Source organism: Pelodiscus sinensis, chromosome 9, assembly GCF_052426305.1.
Source record: "Pelodiscus sinensis isolate ZL-2025 chromosome 9, ASM5242630v1, whole genome shotgun sequence".
NCBI classification, from domain to species: domain Eukaryota; kingdom Metazoa; phylum Chordata; order Testudines; family Trionychidae; genus Pelodiscus; species Pelodiscus sinensis.
Genome location: NC_143060.1, coordinates 605,204 through 629,598, shown reverse-complemented (window position 1 = coordinate 629,598; position 24,395 = coordinate 605,204). Strand labels below are relative to the sequence as shown.

General features: G+C 56.7%; 1 protein-coding gene across 8 annotated transcripts in view; it reads left to right on the top strand.

The window, feature by feature from the left end:
- Window positions 1–15,570, top strand: part of ELOVL1 (ELOVL fatty acid elongase 1) — a 36,709-nt gene extending 21,139 nt beyond the window's left edge. For all 8 annotated transcript variants that reach the window (XM_075914593.2, XM_075914589.2, XM_075914592.2 and 5 more), the window contains 7 exons: window positions 10,704–10,900; window positions 11,302–11,492; window positions 11,669–11,749; window positions 12,073–12,129; window positions 12,624–12,729; window positions 13,251–13,387; window positions 13,643–15,570. In XM_075914593.2, coding sequence (XP_075770708.1) covers window positions 10,855–10,900; window positions 11,302–11,492; window positions 11,669–11,749; window positions 12,073–12,129; window positions 12,624–12,729; window positions 13,251–13,387; window positions 13,643–13,888 — 864 coding nt within the window. In that variant the 5' untranslated portion in view covers window positions 10,704–10,854 and the 3' untranslated portion in view covers window positions 13,889–15,570. The remainder of the gene's footprint in view (window positions 1–10,703; window positions 10,901–11,301; window positions 11,493–11,668; window positions 11,750–12,072; window positions 12,130–12,623; window positions 12,730–13,250; window positions 13,388–13,642) is intronic.
- The last annotated feature ends 8,825 nt before the right edge of the window (window positions 15,571–24,395 follow it).

Sequence of the window (24,395 nt, the reverse complement as noted above, 5' to 3'; positions counted from 1 at the left end):
GTGAGAAGGAACAAATCAAATCCCAGCCTCTTCAAGGCCCTGTTCATAATGTGGAAGGAGCAGGGCTCAAGCCTGGAACGGAGGAGGACAGGGTGGGCTGAGGCAGAGCTGCCTGCTCTTGAGGTGGGGTGTAAGGTAAGGGGGAAACAAGGGGAATTCCTGACCCTGCTCCTGCTGTAGCCAGAGAGGATCTAGATTCTCTGACGGGAGAGTTGGCCGCTGCTCTGCCATTGAAAGCACTTGGCTGCTTGCAGTATTGCTCTTCCTAGAGAGTCGGCGCTCCGTCCCCCTGCTGCAGCTCTCCTCCTCGGCAGTGACTCATGACGGGCGTGTGCGCCGCACATTTCCTGAGATGGAGCAGACACCCATCTCGAGATGTGGTGTGAGGCCCTTTGAGCTTGGTGCTGGGCTTTCTCGGGGCTGACCTGGCCCCGGTCTCAGGAGACCTGATGTTTCCACTTGCTTCACAAGGCCAGTTGCTGGCCCCTCTGCCCACAGAGGGGGGTCTTGTGGGAGTGGCCTGGTGAAGCAGGACAGTGGCTGTTAGCTGGTGTCTGTGTGAGGAGCAGTGGGGTCAGCCACTGCTCAGTGGGGCAGGAACTGCCTCAGTAGGAAATCAGAGGCCGGACGGCTGCTAATGTAAGGCCTCCCCCCCCCCCAGCCAGTCCTGAGCCTGGAGACGGGGCCGTTGTGGCACTAGCAAGTTGTGTGGACAGGTGGATGCTGCGCAGCCTGCTGCAGGGCCCTTGCCCTCGTGCTGCAAGAGTGTCTGCTTTGCCCCTGCCAGTTCTTTCCTGGCCACCTGTTCACCTGCAGCAGAGCCTCCACTCTGGTAGCTGCTCTGCTGCCCCAACTGGCTGGAGCAGGAAGGGGATTAGAACACGGGGGCGGAAGGGGGTAGGCTGGCTGAGCCCATCCCTCTCTGAACAGAGCACGCCAGTGAATTGCAGGGCCAGAAGAAACCATTATGATCATCTCCCGGTGGCCTGTATAGCGCAGGCCGGAGACCTGCCCCCAATATTTCCTAGAGCTGAGCCGTTAGACAAATGGCCCGTCCTGATCCAGAAATTGCCAGTGATGAAGCACCCACTACCACCCTTGTTCCTGTGGCAAACCCCCTCGCTGGCCTTCCTCCTTACTTCAGCTGCCAGCCACGAGGTCGTGCCGGGCCTTTCTGCTCGACTAAACAGGCTGTTGGCAGAGATGTGTCCCCCTTGCGGGGACCTCGGCACTGAGCAAGTCACCCCTTAACCTTCAATTTGTTAGCTAAGCAGAGTGAGCGCTGAGTCTGTCAGGTAAGGTAGTTAGGGATATCAGCCATTAGGTAACTAAACAGTCATGGAACCACGTGAATTCCTATCGGTTACACGACTATTCCGTAGTCCCGGGGGCCAGTGCAAGGAGCCCCTGCCGTCCTGATAGAGAGGCAGCAGTGCGGGGTGACGGGTAGGGATGTAAGCGACTAGTCGACTATCCAAAGAGCAAAAGCAATAAGGGGGTGATCCGAGAGGGTGGGGCCCTTACTGGAGGAGGGAGGTAGCCTAGTGACAGATGATGTGGGGAAAGCTGAAGTACTCAAGGCTTTCTTTGCCTCTCTATTCACGGACGAGGTCAGCTCCCACACTACTGCTCCAGGCAATGCAGTATGGGAAGGAGGTGGGCAGCCCTTGGTGGAGAAAGAACAGGCTAAGAACTATTTAGAAAAGCTGGACATACATTCAATCTGGACCCATGGATTTGTGTATCTGAGGGTACTGAGGGAGTTGGCAGATGTCATTGCAGAGCCTTTGGCCATTATCTTTGAAAAGTCGTGGAGATCAGGAGAGATCCTGGATGACTGGAAAAAAGCAAATGTAGTGCCCAGCTTTAAAAAAGGGAAGGAGGATGATCCAGGGAGCTACAGACCAGTCAGCCTTGCCTCAGTCCCTGGAAAAATCATGGAGGGGATCCTCAGGGAATCCATTTTGAAGCACTTGGAAGAGAGGAAGGTGATCAGGAATAGTTAACACGGATTCACCAAGGGCAAGTCGTGCCTGAACTATTTGATTAGCTTCTGTGACGAGGTAACTGGCTCTGTGCACATGGGGAAGTCAGTGGATGTGATAGACCTTGACTTCAGCAAAGCTTTTCATACGTTCTCCCACAACATTCTTCCTGGCAAGTTAAGGGAGTATAGATTGGATAGATGGACGGTAAGATGGATAGAAAGCTGGCTAGAAGGCCGGGCCCATGGGTGGTGGTCGGTTTCCAGCGGAGGTTCAACAAGGACAAGTGCAGAGTCCTGCCCTTGGGACGGAAGGATCCCAGGCATTGGTACAGGCTGGGCACTGACTGGCTAAGTGGCAGTTCTGCAGAAAAGGACCTGGGGATGACAGTGCAGAAGCTGAATACGAGCCCTGGTAGCCAAGAAAGCGAGTGGATTATTAGGGTGCATTAGGAGGAGCAGTGCCAGCAGATCCAGAGATGTCATTATTCCCCTTTATTCGGCTTTGGTGAGGCCACATCTGGAGTAGTGTGTCCAGGTCTGGGCCCCCCACTACAGAAAGGATGTGGACACACTGGAGAGAGTCCAGCGGAGGGTGACCAAAATGATTAGGGGGCTGGAGCATATGACTTATGAGGAGAGGCTGAGGGATTTGGGCTCATTTAGTCTGCAGAAGAGAAGAGTGGGGGGGATTTGAGAGCAGCTGTAGGTAGGTGGATTTACTGCTGTGGTGTCCTTCCAGGTCTCTGGCTCCATCGATGATGGTAGCCAGAAGGCTGCTTGTGTGTGTGCCCGATGATGTGGGCCCAGTGACCACAGCAGACCCCGAGAGCGCCCCCAAAGACCACAAAGCAGATAAGGATGGACGGTGCCCGGCCAGGTTTATTGTTAAGCGAAGTGCAGAAACCGTTGTCAATACTCTACTGAACCACTACACACGTGTACTTGCCACAATGGAATGACTCAGTCAGTGGGAAATTTCCACTGCCCCCTAGATCGTACAAAGACTGACCCCCCCCGACACCACCTTATATACAGGTACAAACAAATCACACCTCCCTGACGTATCAAGCGCTGACGTTGTCAGGTTACCACCTCTGATGCTATTAGCTACTACCCATCGCCCTGTACCTCCTGGTTTGATTAGATCATCTCTAGCCATCGTGCTGTCATGTTAGACTCTTTCCTGGTCCTGAGTCTGTATCTGTGGGGAGTGGGTACCAAGGTCTTCTTTAATGAGCTGCTGGTACCATGTGCTTTCTGCTTATGACCAGTTCTGCACCTGGGCCTATTACCATTCAGTGTTTTGCACTCTCAGCCCTGTTTGTGCCAAGTTCTGAGAGCTGGGGCCTGCCTCTTGCTCGCAGCTTAGCTTTGCTTTATGTTTGCCATGTTTTGTCCGTTAGCTAGGCCTCAGGCCAGGCCTGTGCTATATTGGCGTATGTTTTAGGCTTTCATCTTACTGCAGCAGCCTTCAGCTTCCCGAGGGGAGGTTCCACAGAGGCTGCAGAGAGGCTGTTCAGTAGTGACGGATGCAGAACAAGGAGCAATGGTCTCGAGTTACAGTGGGGCAGGTCTGGTTGGAAATTAGGAAAAACTGTTTCCCTAGGCGGGTGGGGAAGTGCTGGGCTGGGTTCCAGTGCTTCCCCACTGGGGAGGGGTGGAATCTCCATCCCGAGAGGGGTTTAAGTCCCGGCTCGACAAAGCCCTGGCTGGTTGAGTTGGGTTGGCCCTGCCTGGGGCAGGGGGCAGGACACTTACAAAGAGGCAGTGAGGTGGGGGAAATAGGGGATGTTGGAGGGAGCTGGCTTATGAGCCAGTTCCCTCCAGCCCCATGGGGCAGCGGCGGCCAACTTTGCAACGTACAGGAGTCCCTGCTGGGGCTCTTGTGCATTTCAAAGCGGGAGCGCCCGTGTGGAGCCCGGGGTCGGGGGGCTCTGCAGCGTTTGTCTTTCAGTACGTTTCCGAGGCAGAACACGGAAGTCCTTATCGACTACTTGAATAGTCGATGAAAATCCCATTGATTAGTTAATCAATCAAACTTTAACTTCCCTAGTGGCGGGGGAGCCGATCTGCAAGGGGAGTCAGTTTAAAGACCAGCTCCCCTTGTGGACCAGCTGCCTGCCACCCTGTGCCGATGCCTCTGAAACGGAGCCAACAGTGTGGGAAGGCAAGGTGCTTGGGGCGCATGCTGAGGTGTGGTCGTTCACAGGACTGGCCTGGGGGCCACGAGGGCGAATGTGGAAATGGGCCTTGAGGAGTAGGTTACGTTCTCTGGCTCGCACCAGGCCAAGGACCTGGCAAGATGGGAGCAGGCTCGGGAGCCATGAGACGGACTAGCACCATGGTTTCCTAACTCTTTGTGCTTAGAGACTCGTGCTGACGTGGCTGAGCTCTGCTCTCACTGCAGGCGGGGTGGCGGTGACTTGTGCCTCCTGGGGAGCAGCGAGCTCTGGAGCCTGGCTCGCTGGCCTGCCGAGAGGCAAGCGGGGCAAATTCAGGCTAGAAAGAAGGGGCTGAGCCAGAGTGGTGAGTCGTGGGGCAGCTGTCGGGGGTTCTCCGGGAGGGTTTCCAGTGCTGCTCTAGTTCCAATACAGCTGTTGACCATCGAGCTGGAATGAATTCAGGGCGGGGCTGTGGCCTGTCTGATGCAGGAGGTCAGAGGAGAGCAGTAATGTCTGTCCTTCCGGGTCTTGCAGTGTGAGTCACGCTAGCACCTGTCTGCTGTGGGCCAGCATTTCCTGCCATGGGGCCTGGACAGGTCCGTGTGAGAGGCAGAAGGCCGCGTGTGTGCACGCTCAGTGATGTGTGCTGTCGACTTGTGCACGTAGGTAACACAGCAGACCCCGAGAGGGCCCCCAAAGACCACAGCCCACATCAGGATCGACGGTGCCCGCCAGGTTCGTTAAGTGAAGTGCGGTAACAGTGGTCAGTAGACTTGACTGAACCACTACGCACATGTACCCTGTAACAATGGCCCTAGCTCAGTCAGTGGGACCCCCCCCCCGCTGCCCCCAGGCCGGACAGAGCAGGTGTCGTCCCGTCCCCCCCCCCCCCCCAACACCACTCGTGTACACCGGTACAAGCAAGTTACAATCACTGCCAACCCTAACCCATACCCTGCATCTCATGGCTTGGTGAGAACATCTCTGTCCATCATGCTGTCATTGTAGACCCTTTCCTGAACCAGGGTGAGATCTGTGGGGTGTGGGTGCCAAGCGCTCGCCTAATGAGCTGGTGGTCCCATCCTTTTGGAACGGGCTTTCAACTTCTGCCCTGTGCCAAGCCCCTTCTCTGCCGGGCGTGCTACCAAACAGTGTCGTTCTGTGAGCGGGGCCGCCTCTTGCTCACAGCTTGGCTTTGCTTTGTTAGCCAGGTGTTGTCCATTACTAGCTAGGCCTCAGGCCTGTGCTACTGGCTTTTGTTTTACTACAATGGCCTCTTTAGCATCACGTGAATGCTCCCCCGCCCTCCAGTGCCTTCCCACGATTCTCTCCCTCCCCTGCTTCCGCTGGGTAGAATTCACAGCGCTGCCCCAGGACCAGCCCTCAGCTGGGTGCCGCACACGGGCGGGGCAGGGGATTGGATGTGTCGCTCCATCCTTGCCCCCCGGCCCCAGACACCCACCACTGGGGCGCTGCTGGGAGGGGAACCGTGGCCGTACGGGTGGTGGGCTCACTTGCTGTAACTCTGCCAGGCAGAATCTCCAGGAGAGAGCTCGGTGCCTTCTCTCCTGTGTGCCGGGCATGGGGGTGTCCTCCCTGGCCAGCCTCTCCCGTCCTGTGGGCCCCTGTGCCAGAGGCTGGGAGGGGCTGCAGTCTGTAGAGGGTGAGTGGGTGGAGTGAGCCTTTGGGCAGGAGGGCTGAGGGAGTTCCCTGGCTGAGTGAGTCAGGCAGGGCTGGGCCCGGCGCGCTCACCCCTGGCTTCCTGTCCCACCCACCCCTCAGGCAGGTGGAGGCTGTCCTCGGAGCTGCTCCACGCCGGCTGTCCTGTTTCCAGGCTTGCTGTGCGCTAGGTAGGCCGACGGACCTCAGCTTCACCCTGGAGCTGCGCTTGGCCTCATCCCAGCCCCCCTCTGAGGGATGCCGGGGTGCTGGGTGGGCCGGGGCTGTAAGGCCGATGGAGCTGTGCCTGGGATTTGGCCACCAGGGAGCTCGTGTCCAGGTGCCTGAGCTGGCAGCCTTCAGCCGGCCCTGCCGCTGCCCTGCCTGGCTCCCGGGGCGTGTCCCTCCCTGGCTGGGGCCCACAGGAGCTCAGACTGTTCAGCGTGTCCTGACGGGGCCCAGCCAATGGGCGTGAGCAGGACCCCTCTGGCTCTGTCGCGTGTGGGGCCGGCGCTGGGCGAGTGCTCCAAGGCGTGGGGTGGAGGGTTGGGCTGTAGCCATGTGGAGGGCTGGGGCCTCTCCGGGCCTGCTCTGGGGAGAGCTAGTGTGGCGGGGGAGGGGCCGCCCGCTCTGCGGCTCAGCTGGCAAAGGTGACGTCGGCGCTGCAGCAGATGGGATGGATGCTGGCCGCGCCCGCTTGCCGTGGCACGTGGGTCAGTGCTGCGCCCGCAGGGACTGGGCTGAGCAGCATGGAGCGGGGGCCTGTCCCAATGCCGGGATCTAGCTGGGCCAGACGGCTCTCTAGGCTGACCCCCTGCACAGCACCCGCACAATAGCCCAGCAACCACAAGACCACCCACAGGAGACTGGAGTAGGGGGTGCCACAGGCAGCCAAGGGTGGGCCGTGATTCAGCGAGACTCCTGGACAGTCCTGGCGGGTGACCTCCACAGGCTTGCCCCAGGGGAAGGTGTCAGCCCAACGCTGGCACTGTTTAGTTTTAAACAGGGTTGGTGTTGGCTGGGGGCGCTCGGCCTGCGTCAGGCCACGGCAGACCTGGTATTAGCCCCTCCTCATTGGAGACCCCGGGAAGAAGAAACCACTAAAGCATTAGGTGAGGCCTGTTTCTCCGTGTGAGGGTTCCAGCCCTTTTGGGGGGAATAAGGTAGCTGAGTGATGCTGGGGCAGCTGTTGCTGGTAATGTTTGGGCTCGTTTTCTAGACAGGGCAAAAGGTGAAGAAAGCAGCAGATAGAAAAAGCAGCTTCTCTCTCTGCTCCTGACTCTCATCATTGCCATGCTGGGGAGAGGCAGGCCTGGCGCCGGACTCCATTCGAGGCCTGGCCGACTTGGAGCAGGGTTGGGCTGCTTAGGACATGGCTTCCGTTCACCTCTGGCTGCAGGCTTGGCAGGCGGGGAAGGAAAAGGACACGTGAGGGGTGGCCCAGTTTTACATCCCTGGTAGTGTTAGGGATATGGCCAAAGTTGGGAGGGGGCAGTGTGATCTGGGTCCTCTCCCTGGCCTGGTCTGGTCAGAGACTTGGTGGGATGTCTCGCATGACTGGAGCGCTGTCATGGAAGGGTATAGACTGTTCAGGAACAACAGGCAGGGGAGAAAAGGAGGAGGAGTTGCACTGAACGTAAGAGAGCAATATGATTGCTCTGAACTCCAGTATATAGAGGGAGAAAAACCTGTTGAGAGTCTATGGGTTAAGTTTAGAGGCGCAAACAACAGCAGTGATGTTGTGGTTGGTGTTTGCTACAGGCCACCGAATCAGGTGGATGAGGTAGATGAGGCTTTCTTCGGACAACTGAGCGAAGCTTCCAGATCGCAGGCCCTGGTTCTCGTGGGGGACTTCAATCACCCTGACATCTGTTGGGAAACCAATACGGCAGTACACAGGCAATCCAGGAAGTTTTTGGAGAATGTTGGGGATAACTTCTTGACACAGGTGCTGAAGGATCCGACAAGGGGCCGTGCGCAGCTTGACCTTCTGCTCACAAACAGGGAGGAACTAATAGGGGAAGTAGAGGTGGGTGACAACCTGGGAAGCAGTGATCATTAGATGGTAGATTTCAGGGTCCTGACCAAAGGAAGGAAAGAGAGTAGTAAAATACACACCTTGGACTTCAAAAAAGCAGATTTTGACTCCCTCCGAGATCTGATGGGCAGAATCCCCTGGGATGTTAACATGAAGGGGAAAGGAGTCCAGGACAGCTGGCAGTATTTTAAAGAAGCCTTATTGAAGGCACAGAAAGAAACCATCCCGACGCGTAGCAAGAGAGGCAAACATGGTAGGAGACCGGATTGGCTTACAGGGGAGATCCTTGGTGAACTTAAGCACAAAAAGGAAGCATACAAAGAGTGGAAACTTGGACAAATGACCAGGGAGGGGTTTAAATGTATAGCTCGAGAATACCGGGGGGTTATCAGGAAGGCGAAAGCGCAAATGGAATTGCGACTGGCTAAGGATGTGAAGGATAACAAGAAAGGTTTCTACAGGCATGTTAACAAGAAGGTGATCAGAGAGGGTGTGCGGCCCCTAATGGATGAAGGAGGTAACCTAGTGACAGATGATGTGGGGAAAGCTGAAGTACTCAATGCTTTCTTTGCCTCTGTATTCACGGACAAGGTTGGCTCCTGGACTTGTATGCTAAGTGACGCAAGATGGGATGAAGATGGACAGCCCGTGGTGGGTAAAGAACAGGTTAGGAACTATTTAGAAAAGCTAAACGTACACAAATCCATGGGTCCGGACTTAGTGCATCCGAGGGTACTGAGGGAGTTGGCAAATGTCATTGAGGAGCCTTTGGCTATTATCTTTGAAAAGTTGTGGAGATCGGGAGAAATCCCGGATGATTGGAAAAAGGGAAATGTAGCGCCCATCTTCAAAAAAGGGAAGAAGGACGATCCAGGGAACTATAGGCCGGTCAGTCTTACCTCGGTTCCCGGAAAAATCATGGAAGGGATCCTTAAGGAATCCATTTTGAGGCACTTGGAAGAGAGGAAAGTGATTAGGAATAGTCAGCATGGATTCACAAAGGGCAAGTCGTGCCTGACCAATCTGATTAGCTTCTATGATGAGGTAACTGGCTCTGTGGACATGAGAGAGTCTGTGGATGTGATTATACCTTGACTGTAGCAAGGCTTTTGATACGGTCTCCCACAATAACTTGCTGGCAAGAATAAGGGAATGTGGATTGGATAAATGGACGGTAAGATGGATAGAAAGCTGGCTAGAAGGCTGGGCCCAGTGGGTAGTGATCAATGGCTCGATGTCAGGATGGGGGTCGGTTTCTAGCGGAGTGCCCCAAAGTTCGGTTCTAGGCCGGTTTTGTTCAATATCTTTATTAATGACCTGGCTGAGGGGATGGATTGCACCCTCAGCAAATTTGCAGGTGACACTAAGCTGGGGGGAGAGGTAGATACGCTTAAGGGCAGAGATAGGGTACAGAATGACTTAGACAAATTGGAGGATTGGGCCACAAGAAATCTGATGAGGTTCAACAAGGACAAGTGCAGAGTCCTGTACTTGGGAGGGAAGAATCCCAAACATTGGTACAGGCTGGGGGCCGACTGGCTAAGTAGCTGTTCTTCAGAAAAGGACCTGGGGGTTACAGTGGATGAGAAGCTGGATAGGAGTCAACAGTGTGCCCTTGTAGCCAAGAAGGCCAGTGGCATATTAGGATGCATTAAGAGGAGCATTGCCAGCAGATCCAGAGATGTGATTATTCCCCTTTATTCGGCTTTGGTGAGGCCACATCTGGAGTATTGTGTCCAGTTCTGGGCCCCCAGTTACAGGAAGGATGTGGACCCATTGGAGAGGGTCCAGTGGAGGGCGACCAAAATGATGAGGGGGCTGGAGCACATGACCTATGAGGAGAGGCTGAGGGAGTTGGGTCTGTTTAGTCTGCAGAAGCGAAGAGTGAGGGGGGATTTGAGAGCAGCCTTCAACTTCCTGCAGGGAGGTTCCACAGAGGCTGGCGAGAGGCTGTTCTCAGTAGTGACAGATGCAGAACAAGGAGCAATGGGCTCAAGTTGAGGTGGGAGAGGTCCAGGTTGGATATTAGGACAAACTATTTCCCTAGGCGGGTGGGGAAGCGCTGGGCTGGGTTCCCTAGGGAAGTAGTTGAGTCTCCATCCCTAGAGGTGTTTAAGTCTCGGCTTGACAAAGCCCTGGCCGGGTTGATTGAGTTGGGGTTGGTCCTGCCTAGAGCAGGGGGCTGGACTTGATGCCTCCTGAGGTCTCTTCCAGCTCCATGGTTCTGTGATTCTATGCCAGCTCTCAGGATCAGGACGATGAAAGCCCGGTGGTGGGGTGAGGTGGCAGCCATGGTAGCAACGCTTTTGTTTTCCTCTTTTCTGGGGGTTTTGTGAGCCGGCTTTCTGATCTGCCCCCGCAAAGGTGTTTTCTTGCGAGGACTCCAGAAGGGATGTGGGTGGCAGAGCCATCGCTTAGGGCCAACTTCAGTCCCACATGTCCTTGCTTACCAGGCATAATCTGAAGTCAGTCCTTGGTGCGTTGTTGCAGTGGAGCTCAGCCGGAGCTCCTCCAGGGCCTCATCCGTGTATCTCGACCTTTGCCGAGGGTGCATAGAAAGCCCTGGCGAAGTCAGTGCGAACTAGAACTGCAGACAGTGACTTGTTTGTATTGCTGCATGTGGGCTCCCCGAGCTGCGGAACGGCCCCGCTCCTGTCGGCGTTCGGTAGCTGGTGAAAAGGAGCTGGCAGTGTTCGGGAACAGGCACTCGGACACATCCGCGTTGTTGGCGGGTCCTGGGAGCCGTTAGCTTACGGGGGAGCACACACAAGTCCCGCTCCTGAAAGGCTGAGCGCCCTGCGTTACCGGGTCTGCTTGGATTAGCACCGCTTACCGTCTCCCTGTGCGTCTCTCCCAGAGCACGGAGTGCGGATTAGAGGCTCCTGGTGGACTTTCTCAGCTTACGCTGAAGCTTATTCTCCGGGTGAAGCAGCAGGCCCAGTGGGGCTGGGGATCCTGAGCCCGGAAAACCCGACACTGCCCTGCCTCTCTGCAGAGCTGCAGCCGCGATGGAAGCGATTATAACCGCGTACCAGGACTTCATGAAGGGGGCAGGTGAGATCTTCCTTCCATGCCCAGCTGCTGGCCAGGGCGGCTGTGCCATGATCCCTCTGCCCCCACCCGCAGGACTGTCCTGTCTCGCTGGCCATCTCCGGGCCCCATGGAATACGGTTCCTCTGGTCCTGGGCCACGTGGCAGGCCCAGCCTCCCCTGTGGTATTGTGGAGATATCCAAGGGGCAGGGGGAGTCTGAAGTGTGGGGCTGGGGTGCATTGGGAATTGCTGGGGGCATTGGGTGCCCGAACACGCCCTCCCAGTGCGCTGGGCAGCGGATTCTCCAGGCCGAGCAGGGGCCTCCAAAGGCCACGCTGGGGCAGTGGCAGAGTCCAGCTCTCCTGACAGCAGGGCAGGGGCTTGGGCTCCTCCTTATGGCCTCTCTTGTGCTCCTCCCCGCAGACCCCCGCATAGCCGAGTACCCCCTGATGCAGTCTCCCTTCCTCATGATGGGCACCCTGCTGACCTATGTCTACTTTGTGCTATCCCTGGGCCCCCGGCTGATGGCCAACAGGAAGCCCTTAGACCTAAAGAAGTTCATGGTGGTCTACAACTTCTTCCTGGTGGGCCTCTCGCTCTACATCGTCTACGAGGTGAGGCCCCAGCCGGGTGCAGCCTGTGCCCCCAGTCCCTGCCCCGACAGCTGGGCTGAGGCAGAGGCACCTGGCTGCCCAGTGACGGTGGCTGCCTTCTCGGAGGGGGAGGGGGAGGGAGGGCATGGCAGGTGTGGCTGTGCTGAACCCTGCTCTCCTGGTGTCCCTTGCTGCAGTTCCTGATGGCGGGCTGGCTGACGGGATACACCTGGAGATGTGACCCTGTGGATGTCTCCCAGGACCCTAAGGCCCTTCGGGTAAGTTCTCCCCTCTTGCTACCAGCAGCATGGGCTCCTCCACCCCGGCCCTGGCAGCGTGTGGTGTCGCTTCTCCTTCCTGGGCTTGGAGATGTCTGGCAAGACAGCAGCTTGGTGTGTCTGTGGCTTGTAGCCCGGGAGCCTGGAGCTGAGCAGAGGCAGAGCCCGCGGGGAGCCCGGGCATCCGTCTGCTGAGCCGCAGGGCAAAGCAGCGTGGCCCCAGCGCTCGTGGGTGCTTGCTGTCTGCTGGGGAGGGTTGGTCGGTGGGGCACCGTACGCCATGGCTGGGCCCCTCTGATGCCCGTGCACTCTCCCTGTTGCAGATGGTCCGTGTATCTTGGCTTTTTGTCTTCTCCAAGTTCATTGAGCTGATGGACACAGTAAGTGATGGACCCGGCTGTGCACGGCTTGGCAGTCCAGTTCCTGAGTGTTGGGCAAACCTTCGCCTGGCCAGGCATAACGAGCTTCACAAGACCCATGGCCCTGCCAGGTGCTTCAGAGCCAGGGGCCAGGGCAGTTCATGGCCTGATCCCGTCCCAGCAGCCAAGGGCATGGGGCTGTCCCTGCCCATCTTGGCTGAGAGCCAGTTCCCTACCCCTCCTGCTAGGTCCTAGCCTGGGGGCAGTGACCAAAGGTGCCTCATTCCCCAGGCCCACGAGGGGAAAGGAAGCCGAGACCCATCAGGCAGTGAGCCCAGCCCGGGGGAACTTGGGAGGACCTGCCCTGAGGTGGGAGCCTCCGTGCTCACTGTAGGGCCCAGAGAGCCCAGCGGAGCTGTTGCCTTTCCAGTAGCAGAGGGGCAAGACTTTGCCATCCTGTCCTACCTGCTCCAGCTCCTGCTGGCGTGGCCACCCACCCGCTTCTCTGCTTCCAGGTGATCTTTGTCCTGCGCAAGAAGAACGAGCAGATCACCTTCCTGCACCTCTTCCACCATTCGGTCCTGCCTTGGAGCTGGTGGTGGGGAGCTAAGTTTGGCCCAGGTGAGGGCTGTCTCCTGCAGGGTAGATCTGGGCCCCCATGCCCAGTGAGACCTGTGCAGGCTCTGCAAGGGCAGATCTTCTCACTGCTGTTGGAGGAGCAGGCGTGGAAGTAATGGCCAGGGCTGACGGGTGCACTGGGGTCCTTGGCAAGATGCTTGGGCAGAAGGGGTGGAGCTGGGGGCCAGCAGCCAGGAGTCCCCAGGCTGCAGTAGCTGTGGCCGGGCGTGTTGGGCTCTGGGGCAGCTGCTGTTTGCGTGCCCGTCGGCCCTGCTGGCAGGTTTCATGCCCTGGGGCCAGCGGCCAGCTCTTCCTGGTGCACCGTCCCCGCCCACTGTGCTGCCCAGAGGTGAGACTTCCCGGGCACGGGCGCATGGTCGTCTCCCAGCCGGGCTGCAGCTAGTGGCTGAGTCAAGTCACCGTGTGGGCTGGGAGCCCGGCGGGGACATGGGGAGGGCTGTGGTGCAGCCTGGCTCGCTTCCCAAGGCGCGCTATGGAGCCTGTGCCTCTCCTGTGTCCGGCAGGGGGAATGGGCTCCTTCCATGCCATGATCAACTCCATGGTGCACGTGGTCATGTACACCTACTACGGGCTCTCGGCGGCCGGGCCCGCCTTCCACAAGTACCTGTGGTGGAAGAAGCACATCACGGCCGTGCAGCTGGTGAGTCGGGGCTGGGTGTCCTGGGAACGACCCTTTGGCAGGGCGAGAGGCCCCGTGGGGCTGTGGCAGGAGCGCGCTGAGGCCTGCCCGGGGATGGGCCTTTGCTCCAGCCAGGGTGCCTCCGTGGTGCTCTCCGTGGGGCTGGGTGGCCGGGGAAGGGGCGTAATGGGGTTGGGCTGCTCCCGTCCCCCATGAGTAACCCGTCCTCTCTCTGCCTCCCCTTCCTTGCTGCACGTCCGCCACGCCGGCTCCCAGGCCCAGTTCGTGATCGTCTCCCTCCACATCTCCCAGTACTACTTCATGCCCAGCTGCAGCTACCAGTTCCCCATCTTCATCCACCTCATCTGGATTTATGGGACCATCTTCTTCATCCTCTTCTCCAACTTCTGGTACCACTCCTACACCAAGGGCAAGCGGCTGCCCAAGGGGAGCCAGGACCCCCCCCTGCTCCAGCACAACGGCAGCAGCGCTGTCCCCAACGGCAAGGTCAAAGCCAACTAGAGGGCCAGCCCCTCCCCACGCCACGGAGAGCCCCAGGGCAGCGGGGGCTGGGACTGCCCCCTGCTCCTGGGTGTCTATAGCCAAATCAAGTGCCTACAGACTGTTGTACCCCAAGTGCTGGCGCCGCTCCCTGCTGCCGTCTGCCTGCCCTCTGCTCCCCCGTGCTGGGGGGCACCTGCTGCTTCCTGCCATGTGAGCAGAGGGGCAGCCACCCGCATCAGCGGCAGAGGGGCCACAGCCCTGTCCCCCTGTGTCCAAAGGAACTTCCCCATAAGTGCCTGTTTGCCCCTCTGCCAGGTTCCTCCCTGCACGGGGGAGTGGGACCAGCCACGTGGAGAAGAGGGGGTGTCGCTCCTGTGCCCCTCTGCTCTGTGCTGCTGCCTAGGAGTGCAATGCCCTGAGCCTCACTCCTGCCTCAGGGACCCTGGGCCCTTCCTGCTCCCGCCTGGCCATGCCCTGGGGCTGCTGGGCTCTGGTGCTCCGGGCCGGCTCGCCCGCTCACTACTTGAATGGGAGGCTGGGCCAGCTGCCCTTTCTCACCCAGGCCGGTTGCGCACAGGGGCCATGCTCCCGCCCGGCCTCCTCCCTTCGTCCCGGACTGGCTGCGGCTGCCTGGGAGCGAGCCTGGGCTGGCCCAGCAGCTGTGCACAGTGGGTGGAGGCTGGAGCCCGCTCCCTCGGGTGCCCCCACTGGCCCTTTGTGCAGTGTCCCGCAGCAGTGCCCTTAGGCCCGTGGAGGGCAGGGGGCTGCTCATGGGATTTTCCACTCTGGCTGTAGCCAAAGCCTGGTGGGGGCACAGCCGGAGGGCGGTGGGGGCCGAGCACCCCTCCCCCAGAGCCGGGGCTGCTCTTGTGTATCTCCAGAAATAAAGAGAGAAGGAGACACGGCTCTGCCCTCCTGCTTTCTAGGGCTGCTGCGGCGGGGCACGGGGGGCAGGGGCAGGGTGGGGATTTCAGCCTCTGCCCGAGAGCCAGGGCGGATATAGGGCAGGGCGAACGGGGCGTCACTGTGCATGCGCCGTGGCAAAGGGGGGGCCCTGCGGACTTACGCTGCCCGGGGCCCCGCAAAACTGTCATCTGCCCCTGCCGAGAGCGCAGGCCTGGCAGGGTTGCGGGGCCCGGGGCTGGAGCCAGCAGGGCTGTGGGGGACACTCCAGGCTGCGCGTGGGAAGCAGTGCCGGCGCTTTCGCCCCCGCCCTGCCCCGCCCCACCCCTCCCAGGCATGTGGAGCTGCACCTCGCCCAGGGCTCCCTGCCCCAGACCAGGTGATTGTGTGCAGCTGACGGCCGCCAGCACCAGCCCTCTGCCTGGGAACAGGCCTTGCTGCTGGGACCCCTGGGTGCCCATGAAAGATGGGCTGGAGGCGTCTGGGCCCCAGCCCGCCCCACTGATTGTGCAGGCCTAGAAAGGGGTGAAGGAGGCAGCAGGCAGGAACCTGGCCCAGCCCGGCAGTGGCTGCTTCTCACTCCCGGGGCTCCTGGGACCAGCCCTGGGGAGGAGCCCCGCAAAAGCAGGCCAGCGGGACGCCGGGCCTATTGGGAGGTGGCGGGGCTCTTTACTGCTGGGTGAGGCCGGGTGTTCTGCAGGGGATCGCCCAGAGAACAGCCGCTGGTGCGAGTGTATCGCAGTGTCTCGATGAATAAACATGCTGAGTTGCGGTGCACAGGCCCCCCAGGAGCAGCGGCCATGCTGTGCCCTTGTCAGTCATTTACCTTCTCTCCGAAGGGCTTGGGCCAGATGTTTTTCTTCTCTCCTCCTATGGAGCCTGCCCCTGCCCTGCGCCAGGCTGGCTCGCTGCTTGTGCTGGGGCCAGCCCAGCTCCTGGGAGGGGTGGAGAAGCAATACCTCCCTGTGTTCTGCTTGTGCCTACACCTCACGGCCGTGCACCACGCACTGCTGCCACCGCTTGGCTGCTAGCGGGAGCCAAGAGCTCAGCTCTGTGCACGGCTGAGCAGACTTTTTGGCCTGAGAGCCACATCTCTGGATATCGGGGCATGGGTGCTCACAAGACTGGGGGGGTGGGGTATTGGAGGGGGTGAGGGCTGCAGCTGGCGGTGTGGGCTGTGAGCGAGGCCAGAAATGAGTGCTCCAGGCTGGGGGAAGGGCGGTTGGGGTGCAGGGGCCTCAGGCTGGGGGCAGGGGGTGGGTGATGGGTTCATGGGTGCAGGATCCAGCCAGCACTTACCTCAAGCAGCTCCTGGAAACTGCAGCGTGCCCCCCATTCATCTCCTCCAGGGGCGGCGCCAGGTGCCTCTGTGCTTCCCCCCTGCAGCTGCTGCTCCCCTTGGCTGCGGTTCCTGGCAAGCACTTGGGGTGAGGGCAGCATGCGACGTCCCCTGGATGCCCCTGCTGCCAGCAGTCATGTCGTGCATGCAGCAGGGCAAGTGCCTGTTCCCTGGCTGGAGCCCAAGGCCTGTGTTCTAGAGCAGGGCTCTCCAACCTTTGAATGGAAGGGCAACCTTGGATCTGCCCTGAGGCCATGCCTGCCCCCCCCTTTCCCTCGCCCCCATATGGCTGCCTTCTCCCCTTCTGCTCCTCAGGGACTGGCAGAGCCCCAGGAACTACCCACTGTTTAATGAGCTGATTCCCTACAGCACCAACACAGCACGGGGCTGGGGCAGAGCCATGTTCAATTCCCTGCTGCCTCAGGGGCTCCCTGAGCCCAGTGTCCTGTCTCCTGCCAGTAGCCAATGGCAGCTGCCCTGAGGGAATGGACAGACCAGGGAATCAAGTGATCCCTCCCTGTTGCCCATTCCCAGCCTCTGACAGACAAAGGCCAGAGCCACCATTCCTATCCATCCTGGAGAAGAGTCGCTGATGGACCGGTCCTCCAGGAATGGATCTTGCTCATTTTGAACCTCGCTGGAGTCTTGCCCTTTGCAGCATCCTCTGGCAAGGAGTTCCACAGGTTGACTGTGCATGGTATGAAGAAATACTGCCTTTGGTTTGTTTTAAACATGCTTCCTGTTCATTTAATGTGCTGACCCCCTAGTTCATGTGTTATGGGAATGAGTAATCTCTTCTTTACTCACTCTTTCCATACTTGCCATGCTTTTATAGACCGCTGTCATCTCTCTCCTGAGCTGAAAAGGTCCAGTTTTATTAGTGATAGAGAACAGTCGTGTTAGTCTGGTGTAGCTGAAACAAGAGCCAGGACTATGCAGCACTTTACAGACTAACAAGATGGTTTATTAGCTGATGAGCTTTCGTGGGCCAGACCCACTTCCTCAGATCAATATGTGGAAGAAATTGGCACGACCAAAGTGCTATAATCAAAAAAAGGTGAACACGCACAAACCTGATGAATCAGAGTTAAGACCAGAGGGGTGAGGGGGGAAGGTTAGTGTCTGTGAGGTCATGGCATTAGGGATGATAATGGGGGAAGCTATTCCTGTGCTGCATGGGGAGCACAGGGCCCAAACAGTTGCTTGCTCCCTCGTGGTGGCCAGGCTGAGCAGTGCAGAAGTCAGCCAAGTGCCACGGCAGAAGGGGGGGGGCGGTGATGTGTGGCGTGACAGTGGCTCCAGGCCCCACCCCCTGGCCGTGAACATTACCGCCCCGCCCCCGTGGCACTCAGCTGACTTCTGTGCTGCTCAGCTGGGCTGCTGCATGGGAGTACGTGGCGCAAGCGACAGTTTGGGCTCTGTGGGCCCCAGAGTAAGAGGCAGGAGGGGGAGGAGAAGAGACAGAGCGAGAGGCAGGAGGCAGAGGAGAGCAAGAGGGGGAGGCAGTAGAAGAAGAGAGAGACCGGAAACTCAGGAGAGAAGACTGATGGGGAGGAGAGACTTGAAAATCCTGTCTTATGACAGGCTAATTTATATATACTAGGAGTGGTCAAAATACGGAGCCTTGCAGGATACTACTAATTACCTCTCTCCATTCTGAAAACCGACCATTTAGCGCTGCTCCGTTTCCCGTCTTTTACCCTGTTATCACTCCATGAAAGGACTGTCCCTCTAGCTACTTACTTCACTAAGAGCCCTTGGTGAGGGACCGTGGCAAAGGCTTTCTGGAACTCCAAGTACAGGAGATCCACTGGCTCCCCCTTGTCCACATGTTTGCCCCCCGCCCCCCCAAAGAACGCTAGCAGATTAGTGAGGCAGGAGTTCCCGTTACAGAACCCATGGTGACTCCCCCCAACAGGGTATGGTAATCCGTGTGGCTGACAGGTCACTAGTTTCACCCAATTTGCCTGGTACTGACGTTGGACTTAACAGCCTCTCAGCCAGGGTCACCACTAGAGGCCACCCATTAGCCAGCCCCCAGGCATGTGGTAGAGAAACTGATTTAAAGGAGCAGTTACAAACCAGTGGACATGCCCCAGTTAGCTTCACCAGCCTAGCACTTGGTCCTGGGCCCTTTAGGACACCTGCACAGCGATACTGGCACCTGCTGGGGATTGCCCTGCTGGTCATGTATGTGTCCGATTCCTGCAGCGCCTGCAGTCGCCCCTTCCCAGCACCGCACCCTAAAGTACGGAACTCCCGCCACCTAATGGTTGGGCCATGTGCACCGCCTGCTGCTGTACACACAACGGGTTTGGCAGGCCTGAGAGCAGGGCCTGCCCCAGCATCGCTGAGCACCGACAGCGGCAGTCATTCCAGCTCCAGCTGACAGGCACTGTAGGCCTGTAGCACAGCTTGGCCTAAACCAATCCGCTAGCTTGCTTTGATCGGATAATGAGGCGTGTGGATAAGGGAGACGCGGTGGACCTAGACTTCAGTAAAGCATTTGATATGGTTTCACATGCCCGTCTTATCAATAAATACACAGTTTAGGTGGGACTATGCTAAGACGGGGCAGAATTAGCTGGAAATATAATCACTCTCAAAGAGTAGTTATTAATGGTTCATAATCACGCTGGAAGGGTATAACGGGGGTGGGAGGGAGGGATTCCGCATGGGGTCTGTTTTGGGACTGGTTCTGTTCAATAGCTTCATCAGCGATTTAGATATTGGCATAGAAAGGACTCTTAGTAAGTTTGCAGCTGATAGCAAGCTGGGCAGGGTTGCGACTGCTCTGGAGGATAGGGTCATAATTCAAAATGATCTGAGGTAAATAGGATGAATTTTAAATAAGGACAAATGCAAAGTGCTCCACTTAGGAAGGCAGAATCAGTTTCATGCATAGGCTGTGTCTACATTGGCATGATTTTGCGCAAAAACATGCTGCCTGTCTACACTGGCGGGGAGTTCTTGTGCAAGAACACTGACGTTCTAATGTGTGAAATCAGTGCTACTTGCACAAGAACTATAATGCTCCCGCTCAGGAGGAAGCCCTCTTGCGCAACTCTTGTGCAAGAAATTCATGTTGCTTGTCTACACTGGCCTCTTGAGCAAGAAACCCATATGGCTAAAATGGCCATCAGCGCTTTCTTGCGCCAGAGCGCATCGACACGGGCACAGATGCTTTTGCGCAAAAGCACATGCCAGTGTAGACACTCTCTTGCACGACAACTTTAACGCAAAAACTCTTGTTAAAAGTAGTTGTGCAAAATCTTGCCACTGTAGACGTAGCCATACAGAAGGGCTACGTCTAGACTGGCATGATTTTCCGGAAATGCTTTTAACGGAAAAGTTTTCCGTTAAAGCATTTTCAGAAAAGAGCGTCTAGATTGGCACGGACGCTTTTCCGCAAAAGCACTTTTTGCGGAAAAGCATCCGTGGCCAATCTAGACGCGCTTTTGCGCAAAAAAGCCCCGATCGCCATTTTCGCGATCGAGGCTTTTTTGCGGAAACCAAATCTGAGTTGTCTACACTGGCCCTGTTGCACAAAAGTTTTGTGCAAAAGGGACTTTTGCCTGAACGGGAGCAGCATAGTATTTCCTCAAAAAGCACTGATTTCTTACAGTAGGATATCAGTGCTTTTGCGGAAATTCAAGCGGCCAGTGTAGACAGCAAGATTTCTGGAATAGTGGCTGATTTTCCGTAAAAACTGGCCAGTCTAGACCCAGCCAATGAGAAGTGACTGTCTAGGAAGGAGTCCTGCAGAAAGAGCGCTAGGGGGTTATAGCAGACCACAAGCTAAATATGAGTCAACAGTGTGATGTTGGTGCAAAAAAAAAAAAAAAAAGCAAATCTGATTCTGGGCTGCATGAACAGGAATGTTGTGAGCAAGACACGAGAAGTCATTCTTCCGCTCTACTCTGTGCTGATCAGGCCTCAGTTGGAGTGTTGTGTCCAGTTCTGGGCACCACAGTACAAGAAAGATGTGACGAAATTGGAGACAGGCCAGAGAAGAACAACAAGAACGATGACCGGGCTAGAGAACATGAGCAATGAGGGAAGACTGAAGGAATTGGGTTTGTTTAGTTTGGAAAGGAGAAGACTGAGAGGGGACATGAGAGCCGTTTTCATGTATCTAAAAGGGTGTCCCGAGGAGGGAGCAAATTGTTCTCCTCGGCCTCTGAGGATAGGACAAGCAGTGGGCTCAAACTGCAGCAGGGGAGGTTTAGGTTGGACATTAGGAAAAAGTTCCTGCCTGTCACGGTGGTGAAACATGAATTAATTGCCTAGGGACGTCGTGGAATTGCCCGCTCTGGAGCTACTTAAGGGCAGGCTGGACAGACACCTCTCAGGGACGGGCTAGATCAGTGTTTCTTAACCTGTGTTCTGTGGCACACCGGTGTGCTGGGAGGAAGTCGGCAGTATGCCACAGAGACGAACAGAATTCAAAATGGCCACCCTTAAAGGGGCAGGCAACTTTTTTTTTTGCTCAATAACTTTCCTCCAAACCTTTTTTTCCTCCCAATCTTTTCTTTTCCCCCTCAACAGATCCTTGGTGTTCCTCATAAAATTTTTAAGACCAAGGAACATCAAACAATTTTTTTTTAAAGAAAGACTGGTCTAGATGGTGCTTGGTCCTGCCATGAGGGGACTGGCCTTGGTGACCACTAGTATTCTGTGGTTCTATGATACACAACTGAAGGGTTTTTCTTTCAGCACCAGGAGTTAGCATGTGGCCATGTCTCCACCCGAGCATAGCCAGAATGACCCAACCCAGCCCCCTCCACTTTGTCCAGGGTCCCTGGGTGCCTCTGTGCTCAGATGTGGGTTTTCCACAGCCAAGGGCCAGAGGTGTTGCCTAGGTTCTGCGTGTAGCCGGTCTCCCTACCTGTGGGGCAGGGGCAGGGGGGCTCTAGTCACTGGCACTGCTTGGCTCAGTATTGGACAGCAAAAGGGTGGGTGGTGGGGGTTTCGTCTCAGCCTCACTGTTACAGTAGCCCCAGCGGGGCCCGTGCTGTGCTGGAACCAGGCCGGGGCCACACATACTGAAGTGAAGCTCTTACCCCGCTGGCTTTTGCAGGCTTCCCAAGGGCAGCTGGGCCCATTGACCTGGGTAGCAGGCAGGCCCCAAACTCCCCCCACACAGCAGCAGGGTAAGTTAACAGCAGTGCACCAGCACCCGCTGGCTGAAGGAAGGTGCTGCAGCACGCAGGCTATGTCTACACTGGCGGCGTCTTGCACAAGAAAACGTCCACACGGCCATGTGCGAGCTGTGCTTTGGCGCAAGAGCTCCCATGGCATGTGGACGCTCTCTTGCGCAAGAAAGCTCTGGTGGCCATTTTAGCCATAGGGCTTTCTTGTCCAAGCAATCCCTGCCGAGCGTCCGCACTGCCCTCTTGCGCAAGGGGCCCTCTTACCACGCCGTGCTGTAAGAGCGAGCGGGCGGGCAGTGGACGCTTTGCAGATACTTGCACAAGAAGCCCGAGTGTGGCCATAGCCTAACTGCTGTGTAACCTAGCGCTAAGCCAGGCCCATGCTACAGCCAGCTGGCCCAGGGGGCACATCCCAGGGATCGTTACGTGGGTGCCACAGGCAGCCTGGCCGGCCCAGGAGGTTTAGCAAGGAACAGAACTGACAGTTAGTGGTTCCCAGCCTCTTAGCTGTGGCACAGCTTCATTGCCAGGCCTCCCCAGCAAGAACCAGGGCAGGGCAGGGCAGAGTAGGTAACTAATTGGTCTGGGGGGAGGTTGATCTGATTGGTCATGTCCCACCTTCTTCATGGGCTGAGCAACCAATCAGCCTCCTCCCCGAGATCATTTTTCCAAAGAATGCCACAGCACAGCTGCTTGTGCCGGCTCGTACACCCGAGGGCAAGCACTAACCCCAGCAGGCGCTTTGTTAGGGAAGCCTCAGCACCCTCTGTGAAGGGAAATCATGCCCCATGCCTCTACTAGAATTCTTTGAGAGGGGCAATAAGCATGTTGCCAAGGGTGATCATGCGCTATATTATTTTTTTCCCACAAAAGGCGCAGATAACCTGTGGAACCCACTGCCAGGGGATGTTGTGATGACCAGCCATAACAGTTCTAAAAGAATTGCATAAAAATCAGACATTAGGGCAATCAATGGCCATTAGCCAAGATGGTCAAGGATGTACACCCATGTGCCGTCCCTGAATTGATAGGTTGTATCTACTCCCCAGTTCTGGTACTGGCCTAAGCCAGTCAATGGGCTCAGTCTGCCTGTAATTGCCAGAGTAGATCCACTCTCCTTTAATCGCTCTGGTGCCTATTGCCACCTCTCCTAATCATCAACATCCTACTTGCCCTGGACACAAGACACCACTAGCAACCACACCAGCACCAGCCACAGGTGTGAAATAACCTCTTTCCACGGAGTTGAGCAGCCACTGTTTATGGCTCCTGTTAGCTTTTTTGGCCACAGCCCCACTCTGATTTTCTTGTTAGTTAATCACGTACTATACTCCATCTTCATAAGTCACTCGTTTACCTGCAGCACTAAGGCCTACATTCTTTGTTGTAGATACAGCTACCTCCACATTCAGGCATGTTAAAACACATTGTGCATGGAACTAACTTTCCAAGTCCTGCCCCTGAGCTCGGTATGTGTCACCTGCCCTCTTCCTTATTTACCATTTCCCCTCACTTGGGTCATCTGCAGACTGTCATGTTTGCTTCTAGCTCTTTGATAAAACTGTTTAATCCACAAGGCCAAGAACTCACCCCAGGGACCCACGATGGAAACATGCGGATTAATGGTGCACCCTACGTAGTTGCACTTTAAGATCTTTCAGCCACTTCTTAATCCATTGAATGAGTCATTTGTTTTTACTATCCTCTTACTGCAACAGTGGTGCCTTTAGCAGCCAGACATACAATCGCGTTGAAAAGCCTGAATAGTTTGAAGGGCTCTATTATCCTCCATCAATTCTTTATTAATCACATCGCAGATCAGCTGTTCCCTCATCCTGCTGGGGCTCTGTCAGGCCTATAAGTGTTCAATCTTCTTTAACCTTACCTAGGCTTGCTAATGTCACAGGCTCTACCTTTAGGTGCTTGTTAATCATGCCACTGTGCTCTGTTAATCAGCACGGTGGGAGGAGACTCTAGCATCGGCCTCTGAAGAAATAAATGGTTAACAGATCCGGTTTTCTTGCATCTGTACCAATAATTCGACCAGCTCCAGCTCACACTGGATCAGCGCCAACATCACCTTTTGTTCATATTTTGAAAACCCTTCACCGTCCGCAACTCTGCGTAGATTTCTTCTGCCAGCTCGATTACAAATACACTCTGTACGGCTTCTTCCACGTCCCTCTCTAAGCCCAGGGGGTTAGAAAAACACCACAGGGCCTTCTGGAGCATCAAGCCAGGTGTTCTCAAATGAACCTTCATGATCCCCACCATGTTCTGCTTTCTTTCAGCTCATTTAACTCAAGTGCTTTCGTCTGGGTGAAATTGGTCTCACCACACCGGGCCTACGCCTTACAGCGATCAAGCAGAGCAGAGCCCAGAGCAGTAAGTAGGCTCCAGCCACAAGCAGGACGTAAGCTGCCATGACGCGAGTTGCGGCACAGACCTGAGGGCTAGAGAACACGAGCAGAATGGCCCTGGGCAGGAAGGATGGTGGGTACTGGCAGCAGCAGAGCTCAAGCCTGTGTCCCTCATGCTGCGGTCCTCAGGGAGCAGGCAGCCCCCTTTTCCCAAGCGTGACTCGCTGGCAGACACAAAGTAGCAGCCGAGAGACACGGAGCCACACTTGGCCTCTTCGGGCATTGAGGCCATGGAAGAATTAGGTAACGGCCTTTCTGAGGGATGCTCCCTCTGTCCACTGGTCCTTTCTGTAAGTGGGTTACAGCCCCCGTTTGAACAGACCAGGCGTGCGACTCAGCTTATACGGACAGAGCAGTAACTGGGGTTCCTTGGCCATTCCAACAGCAAGGAGCAGCACTGGAGGGCGAAGCCGGCGGGCAGGAAGCACCCCAACTGGCCCTGCTCCATGCTGCCAAGCAAGGACTTACTGGCCATGGCAGCTGAGCTCCTGTGTCTCGGATATCACCTGATGGGGAAGCTGCCTTCAGCAGCACCTTGTAGTGGCAGCACAGGCTCCTGCGATGCCCCTGTGCACTGCGCTTGGAGCAGGAAGGAGTCTGATCATCCCCGCTCTTGCCCAGAAAGACTGCCTGCCACAGGCCTGGCCATATAGCCATAGCCAGCCCAGGCAGATGGACCACACTGCTCCCAGGTGTCTGCTTCATCCCCT